Consider the following 20,060-nt stretch of genomic DNA (forward strand, 5'->3'; position numbering starts at 1 on the left):
CCTGAGATCATGACCCGAGGTGAAGTCAGCCGCTTAACCCTTAACCACTTAACCGACTGAGCCACCCAGGCACCCCTGAAAGGGGCATATTATGAATAACAAAAGATGCTCCTCTCACCCCTACCACTCAGGAAATTCCAAGAGTTTTAGAAGTTCTCTGCCAGGAAGCCGGCAGGGGCGAGGAAGAGTCCAAATATATATTTCTCATTATATCAATGTTCAGAATAAACCCTAAGGTACCAACAATCAAGCTGACTCAGGCTGGAAATGTGTCCCTAGGAAGATCTTAGGAACAAAGGCAGGAGGACAGAGGAGGACAGACCCTCCAGCTGGAGTCACTGCCAGAGCCCAACATCATGGCAACGTTGGTAGAACAGTGTTCTATGACTCAGACCTCAGAAGGCCCAGAGTCCTCCAGAAAGGATCCCACCATGGCAAAGGCCTTCAAGGGCTGGGCCTGGCTGAGGGGTCCCTGGAAGAGCAGTACCCCCTGCACCTGCGCCTAGAAGCCAGCCGGCCCACCCTGTGGAGCCCTCAAGCGGACCCTGAGGCACTAGATGAAGGTCCCACTGTCTTCCAGCCTGTTTCCTCATCTATAAAATGGGTCTCCCATTTGCCTCACAGGGATGCTAAAATCAATAACGCATCTTTTTAAAAATAGCATTTAATGGTGCATGTGACAAACATCAGTTTTCTCCCTTCTGTGGGGTTTTCTGCATTGTCTGTGTATTGATCGGGAGTCTCTTAATTGGAAATGACAGAAACCAGCCCCAAGTAGCTTACTTAGGCACAAACAGATTGATGGGCTAGGTAGAGAAGGGCTAGGAAGGAACTGGCTTTGGAGATGCCCGGTGTCAGGGACTCAAAGCTGCCAGGAGTCCATTGCTTATGCCCCCTACCTCCCCTGGCAACTCTGCTCTCCTCCAGGCTTTTGCTCCTTGCAGGGAACATGGCTCCGGGAGGCTCCTGGAGTCCCACAGGCTTGTACTTCCGAGACTAAGAGGAAAGTTCTGTTTCCCTGCTCCTGCCTGATAAATCCTAGGCATCAGTGTTCTGGTTAACCTAGCCTGGATCACATGTTGGAAGGGCCTTCCTCACGCAGAGTTCCCGGGACCTCCGGAGCACCCGGAGCTGTATCCCTCCCAGAGAGGAGGAGGGAGAGGAGGCTAAGGAAGCCTGTCCCCTCTCCTAGGTCCCTCACTGCAGGTCGCACTGCTCTGCAACTAAAGGCCCCCAGCAGATTATAATCACCTTTCCCACCAGTATGTGACCGTTCGACCCACAATCAAGTTTCCTTTGACCATGTGCTTTGGAAAGATCTGAGGCCTTCTTAAGTGTACTCCCTCTAACTCTACGAATTAAAAAAAAAAAAAAAAAAAAAATTCCTTTGCATCTCTAAATTTTAAATATCAACCAATGAGGAAAGGGGATTCACTTGCAACGCCTGATTTTGCTTCTGGCCACCTGCATGTTATTAGGACTTGTCAAAATACAGTTTGGGGTGAGGAAAAACTCCTCCCACAGATGGCCTTCACCACATCGAACCTGAACAAGATAAGCAAGGCCCTCCAGCAAGAGGAGGTAGTTGGGATTACCCTTGGCCAAAGACACGGGTCGGTGGAGGCAGACCAGGTCAGGGCATGGTGGCAGATTCCTGCCGGCCCCCGCATGGTTCTGGGCTTTGGGATCCGGCACTTTACTATCTGCCTTGACGTGAAACAGAGACGGGAGATGCTGCAGCCTGACAAGGCCCGCACCAGACTCCGCACAAGGTGCTCAGGCAGGCCCCTCCCTCCCCACTCCCCGCACCCAGAGGCGGCCGGTCAGACTGCAGCCAGGGCAAGGAGGTGAATGTCACACGGACGTCAGGGGAAGGCACGGGAGTGGGAGAGCGAACCAGGGATGGGAGCAGAGTGGCGTGAGCAGGGCCCAGTGTCTCCTCCCCCAAGGCAGGTGGCCAAGCGAGGGAGAGATTTCCTGGGCGACCGAGGGGGGAGGGGGGGATGAAAACGCCCCGACCGCCACCTGCTCCTCGTGGCCAGAGCAGGAGCCCAGGTTGCGGGGCCTGGTGAGAAACGAGACGAGCGGAAAACTGGGGCAGTCAGACGGGGTGACGGCAAACAAAGGCCTCTCTCTGCGAGAGAAACGCCGGCTGGCTGAGGGTCGCACTCAGGCCACGCGGGGCCCTCGCGGGCGGCGCCGTTTCCTCCGCTGGGGCCGGTCCCCTTCCGCCGGGGGTGCGCGGTGGGCACAGCTCCGGGGCGGGACAGAGGGCGCGGCCCGGCGGGCGAGGGGCGGCGAGGACAGCCACCGCCCCGCCCCGCCGTGTCCCTGGCGACCGAGGCCTCAGCGCCCGGGCGGGGGCCTTCGGAGGGTGAGTCTACGCCGGTTGCTACGCAACGGCCCGGTGACGTCAGGCGATTGAGTTTGGTTCCCAAGGTAACTGGCCGGGCAGCTGGGCCGGGAACTATTTGTGTCTGTCCCCAGAGGGGCTGCGGAGCCTCCGGGGTCTGGCGCAGCGGAGGAAATGCGCTGCTGGCCGGCGGGCAGGCGGGGGACAGAACACAGAGGCCCTTTCAGCTCTCGGAGCCGGCGACCCAGGCGGGGCGGCGTCTGCGCCCTACGGGAGGACGCCCCTCCTCCGCTCCCCGCCGCCCCGGTTTTCTCCCCACTCCTGCGGGGGAGGCCCCTGGACCGCCAGGCTCTGTCCTACTTCTAAACGCTCCCCTGGGTAAACCCTAGGAAGAAAGGGGCCTCTGTTTGCAGCAGCCCGGCCCGCACCGCCACCCTCACTGCACACAGTAGGCGCTCAGCACGGCATTCCCATGGGACTGTGGACATTCTGCCCTTTCAGAGCTGCCAGACGCCTCCAGCACTCACAACCCCGCGTCAGGTTCTGATCTCGAGCGCCCCGGTACCTGTCCTCCTTGCCCTGGTGAGCACATCAGCAGACCGGCTCCATATTTAGGGGGCCACGATGCAAAAATAAAGTGAGAGGCCCCTTGTTCAAAAGTGACTGAGGGACAATGTAGGAAACAGACCCCAATCCTGCCCACTGAGGACGAACTGCAAGAGAGTGAAAGTACATGGGTAAACTGAGGCAAGTGGCCCCAGTCACGGAGGAGAGAGGATAAGCTTCAAATCTGGAGTGGAAGAAGTGAGGGACAAGACACAGCGGGACCAGAAAGACCAGCAGGTGCACAAAATAAAGCAGTGACCTACATCTGGGCCGGAGAGCTGGCAGCAGGTTGCCTGGGGGACCCCCAGGGCGTCGGGGCGCTGTAACTGGGTCTCCGGACTAAGGCGGTGCAGTCTGGCCAGGCCTCTCGGGCTCTCCCCTCCTCACTACACCTGTTGCAGTGGATAACATGGAGCCTCTCACAGTCCGTCTCCAGGGAGCCACCATCACCTCCTCCAGCAGGGGGGCCAGGCCAGGCTGGCCCCAGGGATGTGGATATCCAGGTCCAGGTCTCAGAGGCCGGGTGTGCATGCATCGACATCCAGACCAGCTGTTTCCCCAGGAGCCAGGGCATGCTCTGCCTGTCCCACCCAAGGGAGGCCTCTGCCCCATCCCTGTAAACCTTCACTTCTTGTCAGCAGTCCGACAGCTGACCAGAGGCTCTGAGGACCGGAGGCATCTGGTATCTCTTGAAGAGCAGCCGCAAGGCCTTCTTTCCAGGGCAGTGAATCCCCACAACCTGATCCTCACTTGAGAAAAGCCTGCAACCCTTGTCTTCTCTCCTCTCTGTGAAGCAGGCTCCGTAATCCCAGTTTCACACACAGGATGGGTTCTAGAATGCCCCCTCCCCCAGTCTCACCTCCAGATTTGCCAGACTCTCCCAGAGGATGCCTTGAGAACTGGCTCTGGGCCTAGGAACCAGAGCTGGTGAGCAGAACCGGCGACATAATGTGTGGGGCCTAGGGCAGAGTGAAAATGCAAGGCCCCTTGTTCAAAAAGTGTTGAGAAGGTCAAGATGGGAGGGTGTCTGGCTGGCTCGGTCAAAAGAGCATGTGACTGGGGCGCCTGGGTGGCTCAGTTGGTTAAGCATCCGACTTCGGCTCAGGTCATGATCTCACGGTCTGTGAGTTCGAGCCCGGCGTCAGGCTCTGTGCGGACAGCTCAGAGCCTGGAGCCTGTTTCAGATTCTGTGTCTCCCTCTCTCTCTGCCCCTCCCCTGTTCACACTCTGTCTCTCTCTGTCTCAAAAATAAATAAACGTTAAAAAAAAAAATAAAATAGACATAAAAAAAAAAAAAAAAAAGAGCATGTGACTCCTGATCTCAGGGTCATGAGTTCAAGCCCTATGTTAGGTGCAGAGATTACTTAAAAATACATAAGTAAACTTGGGGCACCAGGGTGGCTCAGTTGGTTAAGCCTCCGACTTCGGCTCAGGTCATGATCTCACAGTTTGTGGCTTCCAGCCCCGCATCGGGCTCTGTGCTGACAGCCCAGAGCCTGGAGCCTACTGTGGATTCTGTGTCTCCCTCTCTCTCTGCCCCTCTCCTGCTCATACTCTGTCTGTCTCTCTGTCTCTCAAAAATAAAAAAATTTAAAAAAAACACTGAAAATAAACTTAAAAAAAAATCAATGTCAAGATGGTGACAACAGACATGAGACCAAGCATGGGGCCCTGTATGGCTGCATAGGTTGCACACTCAGAAAACCTGCCCCGCCCAGCTGGCAAGACCCAGACACCAAGTAAACCTCCTTCCTGCACAGAATCTATCTGTTCCCTCTGTCAAGGTCCATCTGTTGGCCTCTCCCCACACTGCGGCCAGCCACTTACTTCCAGGGGCACTTTCCCACCCATCCATTCAACACAATCTGGGCACCTACGGGGTCCTCAGGCCCACCAGATATCGCAATGGGGATGTGCCCATTGCTTTCCCATCAAAGGACCAAAGTCATAGAATACTTCCAGAAATGTTCATTTATGCAAATGCTGGATGTTTGGTTCTCTATTTTCGGCTGAAGAACGCTTGCTCTTGAAAAAATAGATAAGGATAGATAAGCATCTCTGTAAGATGATGAAATATGAAATGTAGCAGCTGATTGATGAGGGTTTGGCACTAAACATTAAAACAGTATAAAAGAACAGAAGTCAAGGGTGTGTTTGCGGCCTCTTAAGGTCCAGGTCACGCCCATGATTCATCTCACTCTGCCCTCAGGGAACCGGGGGAGGGAGATTCTGCCACAGCCCATTAGGTTTAGTTCACCCTGGGATCAGATCCTGCAGTGGGAGCTCCCCGGGGGATCAGCTGAACCTGCACCCCCTCTTCTCTCTCTGCTTGCTCCTGCCACCTTCCCGACCCTTCCACAGATGTGACCCCAGGAGAGCTCCCTGATAAACTTCCTGTACGCTAGTCTATGAAGTCTCCTCTCACCCTGGGAGGCACCCATGGGCCCCGCCCACCTACTTAAATGCCCTATAACAGCTGTTCTTTCATTCATTCCAAAGACCTTCACTGAAGACCTACTATGCACCAGATGCTGTTCTAGGTGCTGGGGGCAAAGCAGAATAAGGCAGGCAAACACCTGTGCCCTCATGGAGCAGACATAAAGCAACCAAAAATACAAAGCCATAACATCGAACTTAGAAGTTCTATTTTAAAAAACTAACAGAATGATACCGTAGAGAATAGCTGATCTGAGCCAGGGACAGCTACTTTAGATCAAATTTCCTTTGGGTCAAGAAAGTTCTCTCTGAGGAGGCAATAAGAGGCCAGGCACTCACCAGTTTGAAGGACAAGCATCAACCAGGCAAATTCAAAGGCTCTCAGGTAGGAAGTTGGGATGTTGGGTTCAAAGCAACAAAAGGTGAGTCTAGAATAAACCGAGTGACGGAAGAGGAGGTCAGAGGCAAGGCCAGATGATGCAGGGCCTGGAAGAAGAATCCAGAAGAATTCAGCTTTTATTCTAAGTGAGGTGGGAGCCATTGGGCAGTTTTAAGCAGGGCAGTTATGGGATCTTTACCTATTTAAAGCATCACTCTGGCTACTGGGGGAGAATGGATTCACTACACAAACCACCTGCTGTTTGGCACATGTTTGCCCTTTGACCTAATTGTTACTAACCACCATTTGCGCAATAGCCTCTCTACTGCTGGAAGCCAGTCCTTGGACTTGTTTGGATCCCCACACTGCCTTGCACTGAGTAGGCGCTCAGTAAATATTTAGAGGCCAACCAGATGACACTTTTGTGTCTGCAGTGATCTTCTGGAGTCTTGCTTCTCGGACCAGCATCAGCGCCACCTGGTAGCTTACAGGGAAGGTAGAATCCCAGGCCCCACCCAGAACGTCTAAATCAGAATCTGCAATTTAAGAAGATCCCCCAGACATCCGAAGGCATGGTAATGTTTGAGAAGCTCGTATAAAAAGGAGTAGAATAACTGGAGGGCCAGACAAGGAGGTGGGGGAGGCTGGAGGTGAGCCAGGAGGTGAACCCAGGTGAGCACAGTGGGCTCACTTGGGAAGTCTCCCATAAAAGTGGCAATGGCCCTGAGTCACTGAGTCTGAGAGGAGCTGGGACCACTAATACAGCTCACACTTATTTGGTGCTTTCTATACGTCAGACACTGGGTTCTCAATCTTTTCCATGCATTAATCATTTAGTCTTCACAACAGCCCTATAAAGCGGTACGATGACGGTCACCGTGCCCATATTGCAGATGAAGAAACCGAGGCCCGGTGAGGTTAACGTTATTCCAGAATCTTCAGCAGGTATACACGCATGTGTCCGCACCGGGTATTTATGGCAGAGTCTGTTCTGATTGGTCCCTGCCTGCCCTACTGATTATTCAATGTTTTGAACGTCGCCCTGGTTACAGAGCCGGCCGGAAGAAGCAGGATCCAAACTAGTCCACTGTGCTGGAGCTACACTCTAAACCACTATCCTCTCTACATCTAGTGCCCTCACCGCCCAGAAACGGCACTCCTCAGGGACAAGAAATGTGTGTCAAAGTATTTTGCAAGCTATAAAACCCAGTATGAATGCCAAGTGCATAGACTCCTCCAGAGAGAGAAGCCTGTTAAAGCTGGAGTAGCTGGGCCGCCAGAGGTCAGAGGGGAGGTTGCGGTGGGGAAACAGCATTTTCTCTGCTTACTCCAGGGGGAAACTGAGTCAGAAGGAACGGCCTTCCTGAGTGGAGCCCCCGCAATCAGCCCTTGGGAGGCTCCAATTTGCCAGAAACCCCAGGCAATAACCACGTTAGCCTGGGCGTGTCTTCACGGACCGACTGGACCCTCCTGATGCTGACCACTAGAGGGCGCTGCTCCCCAGCCTTCGTCCCACCGGACCCCCCTTGCTCACAAGAAGCTAGAACTTGGAAGGGGTCCTCGTGAACAAGCACCACGGACTTTGAGGAGTGGAAAAGGAGGAAAGGAAAGATGGAAGGGGGACTTATACACACTTTCGATACCCCAAAACACTCTGGTGCAGGAGCTCTTGTTTCCATTTTACAGATGAGGAATTTGAGGGCCAAAGATGTTGGATAAGATCCCCCAAATCAGGAAGCTAGGGAGAAGCAGAGCTGGGTCATCTGATTTAAACCTCAGTTCCCAAAGGGACCACAAGTAGGTGTCAGCTCATCTGACCCTGTCATGTCGCTGGTGTCCCTGCTTCTGTTGACCCTGCATTCTGATTGGTGGCCGGAATCACTACCTCGCTCTATTCCGGGCTATGTTCCGGCAACAATTCCAACAGCCAGCCCCCATAAAAAAAAAAAAAAAAGGCCCTTTCTTGAGACTTGAAGTCATGGTCTCCTGCTTCATTGCCCTCTGGCCTTCACGGACCCCCATATGCCACCCCAACACAGCAGCCTCCGATTTTGGCAGATTCTGGGTTGCCTCTGATCCTTAACCCTCTGATCCTAGCCTCAAATTCTACGTTCCTTCCGCACCCCAGGAACCCCACAGGTTCAGGCGTTGCCCCCTGGCACCCCACGGCAGGTAGCAGCACAAATAAACACGGGGACATTTGACCAAGAAAAGCCTGTGGTTGGGGCCAAAGTTTTTTGTTGTTTTTTTTTTTTTGGTTTTTTTTTTTTTTTTTTTTCCTCAGCTCCCACCAACTCCTTTTATGGCCTCTGGGTCCAGTTCCTTCTTCATAATAAGTCAGAGCTGGAAAAGGCCTCAGGAGTCACTAAGTCCAACTTGAGCCAACACTTTCCTTCTCTACATAACCCTCCCCACCCCCACCCCCTGCCTTGTTGCCTCCCTGCCTGCAGCCAGGTTCACAAAACCAGGCCAAGGCAGGAAGCTTCCCGCTGGAGGGAAACTCCAGCCCTGGGGCGGGACCTGGGCAACTCGTCGGCCCAGGTGGCCCAGCCCGGCACCTGCAAAACGGAGGGGAGGGAGGTGCCCAACCGCCACTTCTACTAAGGCCCCGCCCCCAGTTTCTGAGCTTCTGTATCTAAACCCGGGGACCGCCCTAACGAACGTCTATTTCGGTCCCTTTCGCACGGCCCCTTTCCTTCCTTCTGCCCTGGGAGCTATGGGCAGCTCGCGTGTCTGTGCGCACGTGCGTGTAAATGATCGTGTGTGTGCTGGAGCGTGTGCGCCGCGGCACACGCGTCGGCGCCAGTGCCCGGGTCTGTGTGCGCCCCCTACCGGCTGGCCGCCACCGACTGCCGTAGCTGCCAGGTGGCCGTGTGCAGCGCCGCGTGTGCAGAGTGCCAGTCCGGACCACCCTTCCCTCGCCTCGCGGCCGAGAGCATCCGGAGCATGCGGGCGACTGGCTCTCTGTCCGCGGGCACGGGCCTCCCTTCCCGGTCCAGCATTTTCTGTCTTCCCGGGCCTCCCCGCTCCGCCCGCTCGGAGCGCTCCGGGGCGGGGGCCGGGAGCAGCCCCGCCCGGGCCGCCTGGCGAAGGTGGCAGGGCTGCGGGGCGCGCACCGCCTCTCCCCTGCCGCCCCCGCCCCGGCGCCCCGTTGGGTTTTTCCATGACTGCATCCGGCCGCGGGCCGCCTTTGTTCCCGCCGTCCCTACGAGCTGGCCCGCCTCTCTCCTGCGCGCCGGGGTTTTTCCAGGGCTCAACTGGAGCATGGCGGAGCCGAGTCCTGCGCCCGCGTGGGCGGCGGCCCCGCAAGGACCCCCGCGATCCCCTGCGGGAAGCCGAGCCCTCTCCAGACGTAACGCTTCGTCCCTGCTGTCCCCAAGGCCTGCCGCCCCCGAGCCCCACATTTGTGCGAAAAGTTGGAGCGCCCGGCCCGCGCGCCTCCGCTCTTCGGGAAGCGCTTTCGGCGCCCCAGGTCCCTCGCCCGACTGCGCGTTGTGGCGCGGAGGCCGCACGGGTGCAGTGTTGCCGGAGCCGGAGCCGGGCCGCCCCTGCCTCCGGCTTGTAGAAGGGCTCTACATTTCTCCCACGGGGCAGGGGGCGCAGTCGGGGCGGTAGGAGGCCTGGCCCACCCCACTGCAGAGGGGACCCAGGCGCGCACACGGCCAGGCACAGCTGGGAGACACCGGGCGGTCCCCACCCCCACGGGAAACGTCACACTCGCCTCTGTAAGCGCCAGAGCGCGGGGGACTCCTCTGTGCCCTGAACCCCCTCTCCGACTTCAGGAAGGGGGGAGGTAGGCAGAAAGGCGGTGTTCGAGGCACGGGATCCTCACGGGCCGCATGGAGACTGCGTGCCCGCAGCCCTGTCCTGTCCACACTGCCGGACCCAGTCAGTCCACGCTGAGCTCCGTCCAGTTTGGTGTCTGTGCAACGGTGGCTTTATGCCCCTGGGGAGCCTCTCAGCTGTTACTCGGCCATGTTGGCGGGAAAAGTGTAGAAAACGCTGTGTTTGCGTCTGAGTGAGGCTTGCTAACCCTACCACAGAAGCCAGACTCGCAGGGTGGCCTCCAGACCGGGGTATAGGGAGAGGGGGACATCTGGGCGGGGGAAGGGGTTCTGGAATAAGACGGTGTCTGCCTGTGTGCGGGGTTTCAGAATCCCTGGGTGGCCCCTCCCCACAGCTCAACGGGAGGCGGCCCCAACTGGCCGAAGATCGAGAGGTGGGGTTGGGAGGAGGGTGAAGGACAAGGAGCACCCAGATCCAGGGAGACCCAGAGCTCTCTCCCTGCTGGGGGCAGGCGGGACGCGCCTTGAGCGCTCCCGGTGCCAGCTCCTCTCTTCCTTCCCTGGTGTATTACCTTGTTTCGTAAGCAGTTACCGGGAGCCTGAGTGCCCTGAAAGGGTGGCTGTAAGCAGGATGTGACCCACTTCCCCAAACGGCGGCATTCTGGCTTCTCCTTTCTTCTCACCACACCCCCAAAGGGGTGCAGGTTGTGTTTAGGGTCTCAGACCACTTGTAAGTGGTTCAGATGGTAAACCACACTTCTTACCAGTCCCACTGGTCCAGACAGAGCTGGTGGTGGGGACAGCAGGTTAGAAAGAGAATCTGCTGGCCCTCGAGTTCTGTTTGCAGTGCCTTTGTCCTCAGTTGTCTTGTCCACTATGTGCCCTTGTTGCCCCAGTTCTTGGCCAGGCTAAGAACCTTAATCCCCCGCGGTGCCTGGGCAGCTCAGTTGGTTAAGCCTGGGACTCTTGCTTTCAGCTCAGGTCATGATCTCACAGTTTGCAAGACTGAGCCCGTGTCTGGCTCTGCCCTGTCAGAGAATCTTGGGATTCTCTCTCTCCCTCTCTCTCTCTGCCCTTCCCCCTCTCATGTGCACATGTGTGCTCTTTCTCAAATAAATAAACGTTAAAAAAAAAAAAAAAAAAAGAATCTTAATCCCAGGCCTTAACCATTATCCCTCAGTTCTGTCATCTATCAAATGGGGATACAAATGGTGTCTATTCCCCAAGGTGGTTATATGGGTTAAATGAGTTTATATGGGTTTAATATATGTAAAGAGCCTGGCACATAGCAAATACTAAACAAACATTTTCTGTCATTATTGAAAGTTAAGCGACTCCTCTAAGGTCACGCAGTAAGTGGCTAAGTTTGATTCCAACCCAGGTCAGCTGGTCCCAGAGCCCATGCTCTTTTTTTTAATTTTCTAAAAAAAAATTTATGTTTATTTCTTTTTTTAAATTTTTTTAATGTTTATTTTTGACAGAGAGAGAGAGAGAGAGAGAGTGCAAGCGGGAGAGAGCAGAAAGAGAGGGAGACACGGATCCAAAGCAGGCTCCAGGCTCTGAGCTGTCAGCACAGAGCCCAATGCAGGGCTCGAACCCACAAACCACGAGATCATGACCTGAGCCAAAGTCGGACACTTAACTGATGAGCCACCCAGGTGCCCCCCCCCCCCCATGCTCTTATACTATGCTATGTATATATGCACTAGCAGAATTTGGAAACTACTCATGTACACAGGTTCTCTGTAAACTAGAGGGAAATCACGGGTGTTGGGGGTTAGGAGACATTTTTCTAGGGGGGCCACATTCATAATGGTGATGTCTGATCCAGTTCCCACTTTGTGACTGTTACAATTGTTTTACGGCTTTTAAAAATTACATATATTAATCGAGAAGTTTATGACAAGCTGATAATTACCTTGATGGTAGAAAACTCCAGGCCCTTCCAGCAGTGATGTAAATTCTATGACATTTCACTTCATATTTATTGACTTGTTTTTACCCAGCATTGCAGCAGGTGCTGGGGGGGCAGGGAGAGCATTCTTAGGAGGGCAGAGAACTCACTTTACTGCCTTCTTGTGGAGACAGTACATATGTCTATGTAATGGTGATATCTTTTTTTTTTTTTTTAAGTTTTTAAATTTATTTTGAGAGACAGAGAGAGCGTGAGCATGACTAGGGGAGGGGCAGAGAGAGAGGGAGCGAGAGAGAATCCTAAGCAGGTTCCCAGCTGCCAGCACAGAGCCTGATGCTTGGACTCTATCTCACAAACTGTGAGTCATGACCTGAGTTGACATCAAGAGTTGGACATTTAACTGACTGAGCCACCCCTTTACATTTTAAGTAATCTCTGCACCCAACATGGGGCTCGAACTCATAACCCCGAGATCAAGAGTCACAGCCTCCACCGACTGAGCCAGCCAGGTGCTCCTAATGGTGATATCTTTAACTGTCAAAAGGAGTAATTTAATTAACTAACCATTAATATTTCATGAGGACCGGGGGTGAGCAGACTGAGGTGGTCCCATGATCCTTCCTCCTGGCCTTCGTGTCTTTGTATAAGCACCTCCCTGCGTGTGGGTGGGGCTTGTTCTAACCAATAGAATAAGGCAAAGGTGATGGCGTGGCTCTGATTATGCGTACCTGATTACATTACACAAGACCACAATGACCATCTTGCTCAGAGACCTCCTCCTTGCTGGCTTTGAAGAAGCAAGCTGCCCTGGTGTGGACCGCCTACAGAGAGGGTGGGATACTGCGATACTGGCTGACACAGGGGAGAAACTGAGGCCTCTGTCTGACAAGCTGCAAGGAACTGAATTCCGCCAACAACCACATGAGCTTGCAAGCAGATCCTTCCCCAGTCAGGCCTCAGGTGAGGCCCCAGCCCTGGCTGAAGTCTTGCCCAGCCTTCTGTGATGAACCTGCAAGAGGATAAATGTGTGTTGTTTTGAGATGCTACATTTGTTGTTACATATACAACAACAGAGAACTAATGCGGGATCTAGTAGGTGAGGGGTCCTGCGTAGTAATATTATGGGGTACAAAGAATTATAAGGGATCCAGCACTTGAGGAGCTTCCAGGCAGCCAAGGTGAGAAAGGAAACCCAGCATGGTTTCACTATCTGCCAAAAGGAAAGTAATGTTTCTAAAGAGGCATCTTGGCTCCTGAGCCTAAGAATTTGTCACACGGACAATAGAATCTATGAACAGAGTGCAGAGTCTGAAAGGCCTGGACCCACCTGCAGTTCAAGATCCCCCCTCATCCTGCCTTACTTCCTGCCCGACCTCTTGCTACATGGCACTCTCTCGTTCACTGCTGTCCTTCCGCACGGCTCTTCTCCCTTCTCTGCTCACTGACTGCTCCATTTCAAGGACCAGCTTGACTGGCAGCCTCTTCTACAAAGCTTTCTTCAATTCCCTAGCAGAATTAACCACTTGCTTTTTATTTTCCAAATCGGTATGTTTTAATTTTTTTTAATGTTTATTTATTTATTTTGAGAGAGAGAGAGAGCAGGTAGAGGAGGGGCAGAGTGAGAGGGAGAGTGAGAAAGAATCTCATTGCACTGCCAGTGTCGAGCCCCGTGTGGGGCTCAAACTCCCGAACCGTGAGGTCATGACCTGAGCCGAAATCAAGAGTTGGCTGCTTAACCGACTGAGCCACCCGGGTGCCCCCTCAAATCTTTGTTATCAAAGGCATCATATTGTATTATTCATTTCTGATTTTTTACTGAGCACCTGCTAAGTGCTAGGCCTCCTGTTAGGTGCAAGAGATACTGTCACAAGCATAGCACAGAGCTGTCCTTGGGGCCTTAGGCCCTCAGTCACGGGCCCATCCTGTCCTCCACCCAAGGCCAGTGCATCCTAGGCGCTCAGCAAACACAGCAGCCACAGGTCTTCGTGTCGGTTAAGTGAGCGACTGAGGCTCTGTGGGCCTTCCTCTGGTATCTCATGATGCGTTCCTGGCCTCGTGACAGCCTCTTTGAGGGGTGAGTTCACTGTCAAATATGCTCCCAAGTAGCTGAAATCAGTTGGATATTATGATTTGGTAATGTAACACTCAACATGTCGGCAGCAGATGTCAGCAGAAGCGGACTTAGTTTACCTGTAATTGACACAGGGCTTTGGGGACTGACTGTCATTAATAAATTAGTGGCATTTTAAGGTTGTTCAAGGCTCTGCAGTGTGGGAGATAGGGGTCTCCTGAGCCAGTGATAGGAGGTGTATGCACCTAATTTATCTAAAAATTGATTGACGTGAGCAGCAAGTTAAAAAGAAAGGGGGCCAAGACGTGGCTCTATTAGTCCTTGTTGCCAGGCCGACCCGCTAGGTGTTTATAATACGGGGCGTTCAAGTCCCTTCTAACTAGCGGCTGCCCCACACGACAAAACTTCAAAGGGTGCTGCCCAGGTCAGGCAGAGTTCGGAAAAGTGTGAGGGCCCTGGAGGACACAGGCTGTGGCATTTGGCTATTGTTAGGGGAGCGGCCCATGCCGTCCTTTCCCTGGGCCCCCTCCCCCAACTTCCTGGCCATCCTAGGCAAAGGTTGGGCCCCATGTTTTCCATTTCCTGGACAGTCTCCTTCCCCAAGCATCCTGGCCCTCAGGGAAGGATGGGGTGCTGCCCTGAGTCCCCCCCCCATCAGAGGGGACCTAGCAGCCTGTCGTGGGGCTGCATCTTGCTGTGTATTTGATGGAGTTTCCTGGCCGTGACCTGTCTTGCACCTGGGGCCTCCATTATCTCCACCTAGAGTTTCCAAGCCACGCCCCGAATCCTCGGGTGGGATCCTCGGGTGGGAGTCCCCACCCCACCCCCAGACACAGACCAGGGCTTCAAGGGATCATTTCTGGAGTCTGATGAGCTTCCTGGATCTGACCAGAGTTCTGCTCCATTCCTGGGACTTGCTGGCTGTGGCGCGGCCTCCGTGGGGAGGAGCCTCCGTGGGGAGGAGCCGTTCCCCTCCCCCCACCTCCCCCCCCCCCCCCCCCCCGCCCCTGCCCCCGCCCCTGTGCTGAGGAACCGGTCCCGTCCCTACTTGTCTCCTCCCTGCCCCAGTTTGCCCTCCTTCCCTCCTGGCCAGAGCCGATGTCCCCTTTTAATTTAAGCTGCAGAGGAAGTGGCCTCAGGAATGGCCTAAAAAGCTGCCCCTGAGCCCCATCATCGAAGAGACCCTCCTGTGAAAGGCCCCCTTCTATCAGGTCTCCTCCCTCAGCCTCCCTAGAGCTGGACCGTTTTTGGATTTCCTGTCTTCATACCCATTTTTCTGCTTCATCCGTGGAATTTGGTGACCCGAATTTTGGCCTGACGTCTCGGCTGGGGGCCTGGCATTGCTTTGACTCTCCCCCTGCAGACTTGGCATGGGATTCTAGAAGGACTGCCTGCTGCTACACTCTGTGTGTGCCCAACCCCAAACCCCAGTCCCAGGAAGTCACTCCACTAAGGCCGCAGTGAAGACCTCTCTCCAAGCTCTGATCTCTTCCTCAGTCAGACAGTTTGGCCCCGGGCGGTTTCCAGCTGATGGTGTGGGATTAATAAACACAGCAGGAAGTCTTTGTTCTTAAAAAAGAAAGGTCTCTTTAAAAAAATAGTTATGCACATAACAGAAAATTCAAAAAGGGGGGGGGGCGGGGTGCATTCTCTCCAATACCCGTGTTCTTCAGTTCCCGGCTGCACAGGTAACTATTTTTGGAGTTTTTTGTTTCTTCCAGACATTTCTAGGCACTCCCCCCCACCTCACCCCTGTCCCCACCACCAAACACAAAGCCTTGATTGTACTGTTTGCCATTTTTCATGGTGTAAATGCTCCCACCATGGCTGATTTCAAGATGCCAACGGGATGTCGGTGAACGCGGAGTTAAAAAATAGGCCCGGGGCGCCTGGGTGGCGCAGTCGGTTAAGCGTCCGACTTCAGCTCAGGTCACAATCTCACGGTCCGTGAGTTCGAGCCCCACGTCGGGCTCTGGGCTGATGGCTCAGAGCCTGGAGCCTGCTTCCGATTCTGTGTCTCCCTCTCTCTCTGCCCCTCCCCCGTTCATGCTCTGTCTCTCTCTGTCTCAAAAATAAATAAACGTTAAAAAAAAAAAAAGCGGGGCCCCTGGGTGGCTTGGTCGGTTGAGCGTCCGACTTCAGCTTGGGTCATGATCTCACGGTCCATGGGTTCGAGCCCCGCGTCGGGCTCTGTGCTGACAGCTCAGAGCCTGGAGCCTGTTTCAGATTCTGTGTCTCCCTCTCTCTCTGCCCCTCCCCTGTTCATGCTCTGTTTCTCTCTGTCTCAAAAATAAATAAACGTTAAAAAAAAAAAATTAAAAAAAAAAAAAAAAGCTGCAGAGAGTTGAGGCGCCTGGGTGGCTCAGTTGGTTAAGGGTCCGACTTCAGCTCAGGTCATGATCTCATAGTTCATGAGTTCAAGCCCCGCATCGGGCTCTGTGCTGACAGCACAGAGCCTGCTTAGATCCTCTATCTCCCTCTTTCTCTGCCACTCTCTCTGCTCTCTGCTCACTTCTCTACTCTCTCTAAATAAATAAATAAACTTAAAAAAAGAAAACCTTCAGAGGGTTGATCAAATTTCCCAGCTAGAGAGAATTGAGGAATCTAAAAACCTGGAGAGAAGAGCCAGATGAGTGACGTCACCTGCAGGCATGTGACCTTGGGCTTCCTCGGTCTTCTAAAGAAGCTGTGGACAACCCAGCCCTGACATCCGCCAAATTACTCACTTCGGTGGCTGCCCAGGACTCCCTCTGAGTTCCATTAGGAAACATTGGGTTTTTTTGAAACAAGCACTTGAGAAGGGATTTCAGCTCCCTGGGTTTCTGGGTGACTTCCTCTGTGGTTGGCTCGTCCCTCTGTCTCCTGGTACCTCTGTCAGGCATTCTGAGCTTCCAGCAATCTTCGTCAGAAAGAGGATACTTACGGCTGGTGTCCACCTGGGCTCGTTGGTCTGGCTTAGTCCCTGGCAAGCTGCTTCTCACAGACAGTTGAAATGGAGGTTCGTATACCCTTCAGATGACGGGTAACCCTTGGGCCCCTCAACCCCTGTGTGAGCCCCTCCTGTCCCTAAATCCCAGGAATAGAGAAGGGGACCCATATTGAGCACTAGCACCACAAACTGTTTAGTTTGTGGAAAAGCAATACCTTCTAAAGTATCCACCTTATACCTAGAACTGAGAAGGGTTTCACTCCGAATGCTAAGACATACAAGTGTATAAAGAGCTGTGGGTGTAGCCCCGTGCCGTGGTCGTACAGCAGGAGGTTATGGATGACTCCCCCGGCAGCACTCGGGGCTCCCTTTGAAGCATGTGGCTGATCCCCTCTGGGAAACAATCCTTCAGGCCCCATCTTTGCCAGGGATATATCTTTGGCGAAGCCATAGCTAATGGGAATTTGGGAATACATAAGATGGGTATGGACAGCTAATAGGAATATACAAAGTTCAAGAGACCATGAGGTTGGAACCAGATGGCTGAGAAATGTCTTCAGCTTACCATCCACGCACAAGGACAATACCATTTCGGTTTACTCAGGGAGCAGCAGGAGGAGAAATGGATCATTATGAGGGCCACATAACTCAGAGATGGCTTCCCTGTGTTGAAGGAGCTCAAGACAGTCAGCCCACCACTGTAATTGGATTGGGGCAGTAGGGAAGGGGGGTGTAAAAACTTAGAACACAAAATTTGGTGCCTAAAAGCCACAGGCTGATAAAGAAAAGAGGAAGAAAGGTCACAGTCTTTGGATTTATTCCTCCATGCTGCCATTTTCCAGGATACAGTTCAGTTCGTTGGCAGGTGTGTTTCAGAACACTTGGGGACAGGAAAAATAGACAAGCATGTATTTTGGGGGAGTTCAGGACTGAGTAATTCTCAAGTGGATTTGCTCACATTGCCAGGATTAGATTGACTCATTCACTTAGGCTGAGGGGTCGTAATGCAGAAGACTTCGTTCCTCCCGGTAGACCATCTCAGCACATTCCACGGCATTCTGTGGGGAAAACAGAGAGCTTCAGAACCATACCAGCTCTTCTAGAGGCTGGCCCAAATGAAACATAGTGGGCAGAGGGCTGGCTGGAGCGGGGGACTCAAAAGAGAGAGAATTGAGGGAATGGGGTGGACCACACTGAGCACAGAAGGTGCTGGGTGGGTCTGTCATTCAGGGTCAAGATGGAAGAAAGGTTGCTGCTGCAGAACATTCAAGAAGATTTGGAACAAAACAGCTTGACTGGAAAATAGGTAAGGAAAATGAATCTTAAAAAACAGTAAATCTGAAAATACCAGATGCTGACGATATGTGGGAAATGGGTATTTTTAAACACTGTGTTGGCAGGTACCCTGGGACCGCGTGGCAATCCTCAGTAAGCTGAAGGTGTGCATACCCGGGACCCAGCCATGCTGCTCCTGGGTGTATCCCCACTGAGGTCTTTGGCACAGGTGTTCCAGAAAACAAGCACGAAGATTTTTTTTTTGAAGCCCTGTTTGTAATAGCAAAAAAAGTGAAAACAATCTGTCTCTAGGCAAAAGAATGGACAAAATGAACTCTAACTTGCTCGTGGGAGGCATTCTATACTGCAGTTAAAGTGAATGAACTATATCATCATGTATCAACATGTAAAATCTCAAATACATATTGCGTTAGAAAAGCAGGTTGCAATACGGTACACATGGTGATTCCTTTTACATAAAGTTTCGAAACACATACAAATGGTACTCTTCGGTTTAAAAATGCACTTGAGGCACCTGGCTGGCTCAGTCAGTAGAGCATGTGACTCTTGCCCTCAGAGTTACAAGTGCAAGCCCCACATTAGGTGCAGAGATTACTTAAAAATAAAATCTTTAGGGGCACCTGGGTGGCTCGTCAGTTAAGTGTTCAAATTTGGCTCAGGTCATGATCTCCTGGTTTGTGGGTTCGAGCCCCACGTCGGGCCCTGTGCTGACAGCATGGAGCCTGCTTTGGATTCTGTGTCTCCTTCTCTCTCTCTGTCCCTCCCCGGCTTTGCTCTGTCTCTCTCTCTCTCAAAACTAAACACTAAAAAAAAATTTTTTTAGTGTGTTTATAATATGTACCAAAGACAGAAACATACATGGGGTGAATTTCACCAACCTCAGGGAAGTGGTTACCTTTGAGAAGAGAAGGAAGGAAAAGCCACATAGGGATTTAGCTATGTTTGTAGAGCTTTATCTCTTTAAAATAAATAAATAAACTAACTAACTAAATAAATAAATAAATAAATAAGGCAAAATATTAGCATCTGTCTAATCTCAGTGTCTGTCTACAGATGTTGACCTATATTACATTTCACACTTGTGGTAGACTGAATAATGGTCCCAGAGATGTCCCTCCATGACCTAATCCTCAGAATCCATGCATATCCTACCTCCTGTGGTAAATGGGCCCTCGCAAATATGAGTAAGTTAAGGATCTTGAGATAGGGAGATTATCCTGAATTATCCTGGGCCCAATGTAATCACGAGGGTCCTTAGGGAGGCAGGAGAGTTAGTCAGAGAGAGGAGATGTGATCGTGGATGTAGAGGTTGGAGGGATGTGCTTTGAAGGTGGAAAAAGAGGCCACTAGCCAAGGAATGCAGGCAGCCCCTAGAAACCAGAAGAGGTTAGAAAACAGATTCTTCCCCGAAGTTCCAGAAAAAATGCAGCCCTGTCAGTATCTTGGTTTTGGACTCTGACCCCCAGAACTGTAAGGGAATAAATTTGTGTTGATTTAAGCCGCTAAATTCATGATAACTTGATATAGCAGCAACAGAAAACTAATACAGTGTCTTGGGGGGCATTGTTTCATAATTCAAAAGTTTGCTTGCTTTTCTTTTATGATGGTAAGTTGGGAGAAGAGCAGTAAAGTAGAGCCTAGGCCCTGTCTTCATGTTCCTCCTCCTTTAGAGGAGGTTGAGCCATTGAGGAACCGTCCTCACCCCAGCCTCTGGAGTTTCTGGAAGCCCTGGTTGTCAGAACATGCCCAGAGCTTTGGGGTGAGCCACACCCCGGGAGAACTTCCGGAGCCGGTTCCCTCCGTCCCTGGAAGGTAAAGCTGCCAGAAGCCCACAGAAATCTGAGGTGACTACAGAGATGAACACGAGCACTGCGTGAGGAGCTCCCCCAACGCTCCCTGGCCCTTGTACTATCTCCTGCAGAGGCCGCGTGGGCTGCCGGGGCGGGGGGAGGGCAGCCAGTGCCCAGGGGCTTTGCCTGGGAGTGAAGACTCCAGGTGTTGGATGGCCAGGCACCCCTCCAAGGCCAGAAGTCTTATGCAGGGGGGTGGGCAGCAGCACTGTGCTAACAGGAGCCTCGACTTGGGTCAGTGCCCTCCCAGGGGAGTTCGGCAGGCGGCTGCTGCCTGAGATCTGATGGGTGCAGGTGAGAAGTCTGGCCAAGGGAGCCATTTGTTGAAGAGGTTGGCTGCAACAGAGACCGATAGGAGAGGGGGCTAAGGGCATGTAAGGATCCAGAAAGACTTGTTTTCAGGAAAAGAAACATCTGGGTATATCTGTGTGCATGTGTGT

General features: G+C 52.8%; 1 protein-coding gene across 6 annotated transcripts in view; it reads right to left on the reverse strand.

The window, feature by feature from the left end:
• LOC122241050 overlaps positions 1-12,237 on the reverse strand; it is a 33,311-nt gene extending 21,074 nt beyond the window's left edge. For 2 of the 6 annotated variants that reach the window (XM_042995625.1, XM_042995626.1), the window contains exons 1-2: positions 8,607-9,636; positions 5,735-5,823 (exon numbers count right to left, since the gene is read on the reverse strand). In XM_042995625.1, the coding sequence (XP_042851559.1) occupies positions 5,735-5,823; positions 8,607-9,178 (661 nt within the window). In that variant the 5' untranslated portion in view covers positions 9,179-9,636. Of the gene's footprint in view, positions 1-4,907; positions 5,018-5,734; positions 5,882-8,606; positions 9,637-12,038 lie in introns of those variants that run through there. The other 4 variants (XR_006220989.1, XR_006220988.1, XM_042995629.1 and 1 more) reach the window with 4 other exon arrangements.
• Between the last annotated feature and the right edge of the window lie 7,823 nt (positions 12,238-20,060).

Source organism: Panthera tigris, chromosome C1 (genome assembly GCF_018350195.1).
Source record: "Panthera tigris isolate Pti1 chromosome C1, P.tigris_Pti1_mat1.1, whole genome shotgun sequence".
In the NCBI taxonomy this organism is placed as follows: Eukaryota; Metazoa; Chordata; class Mammalia; order Carnivora; family Felidae; genus Panthera; species Panthera tigris.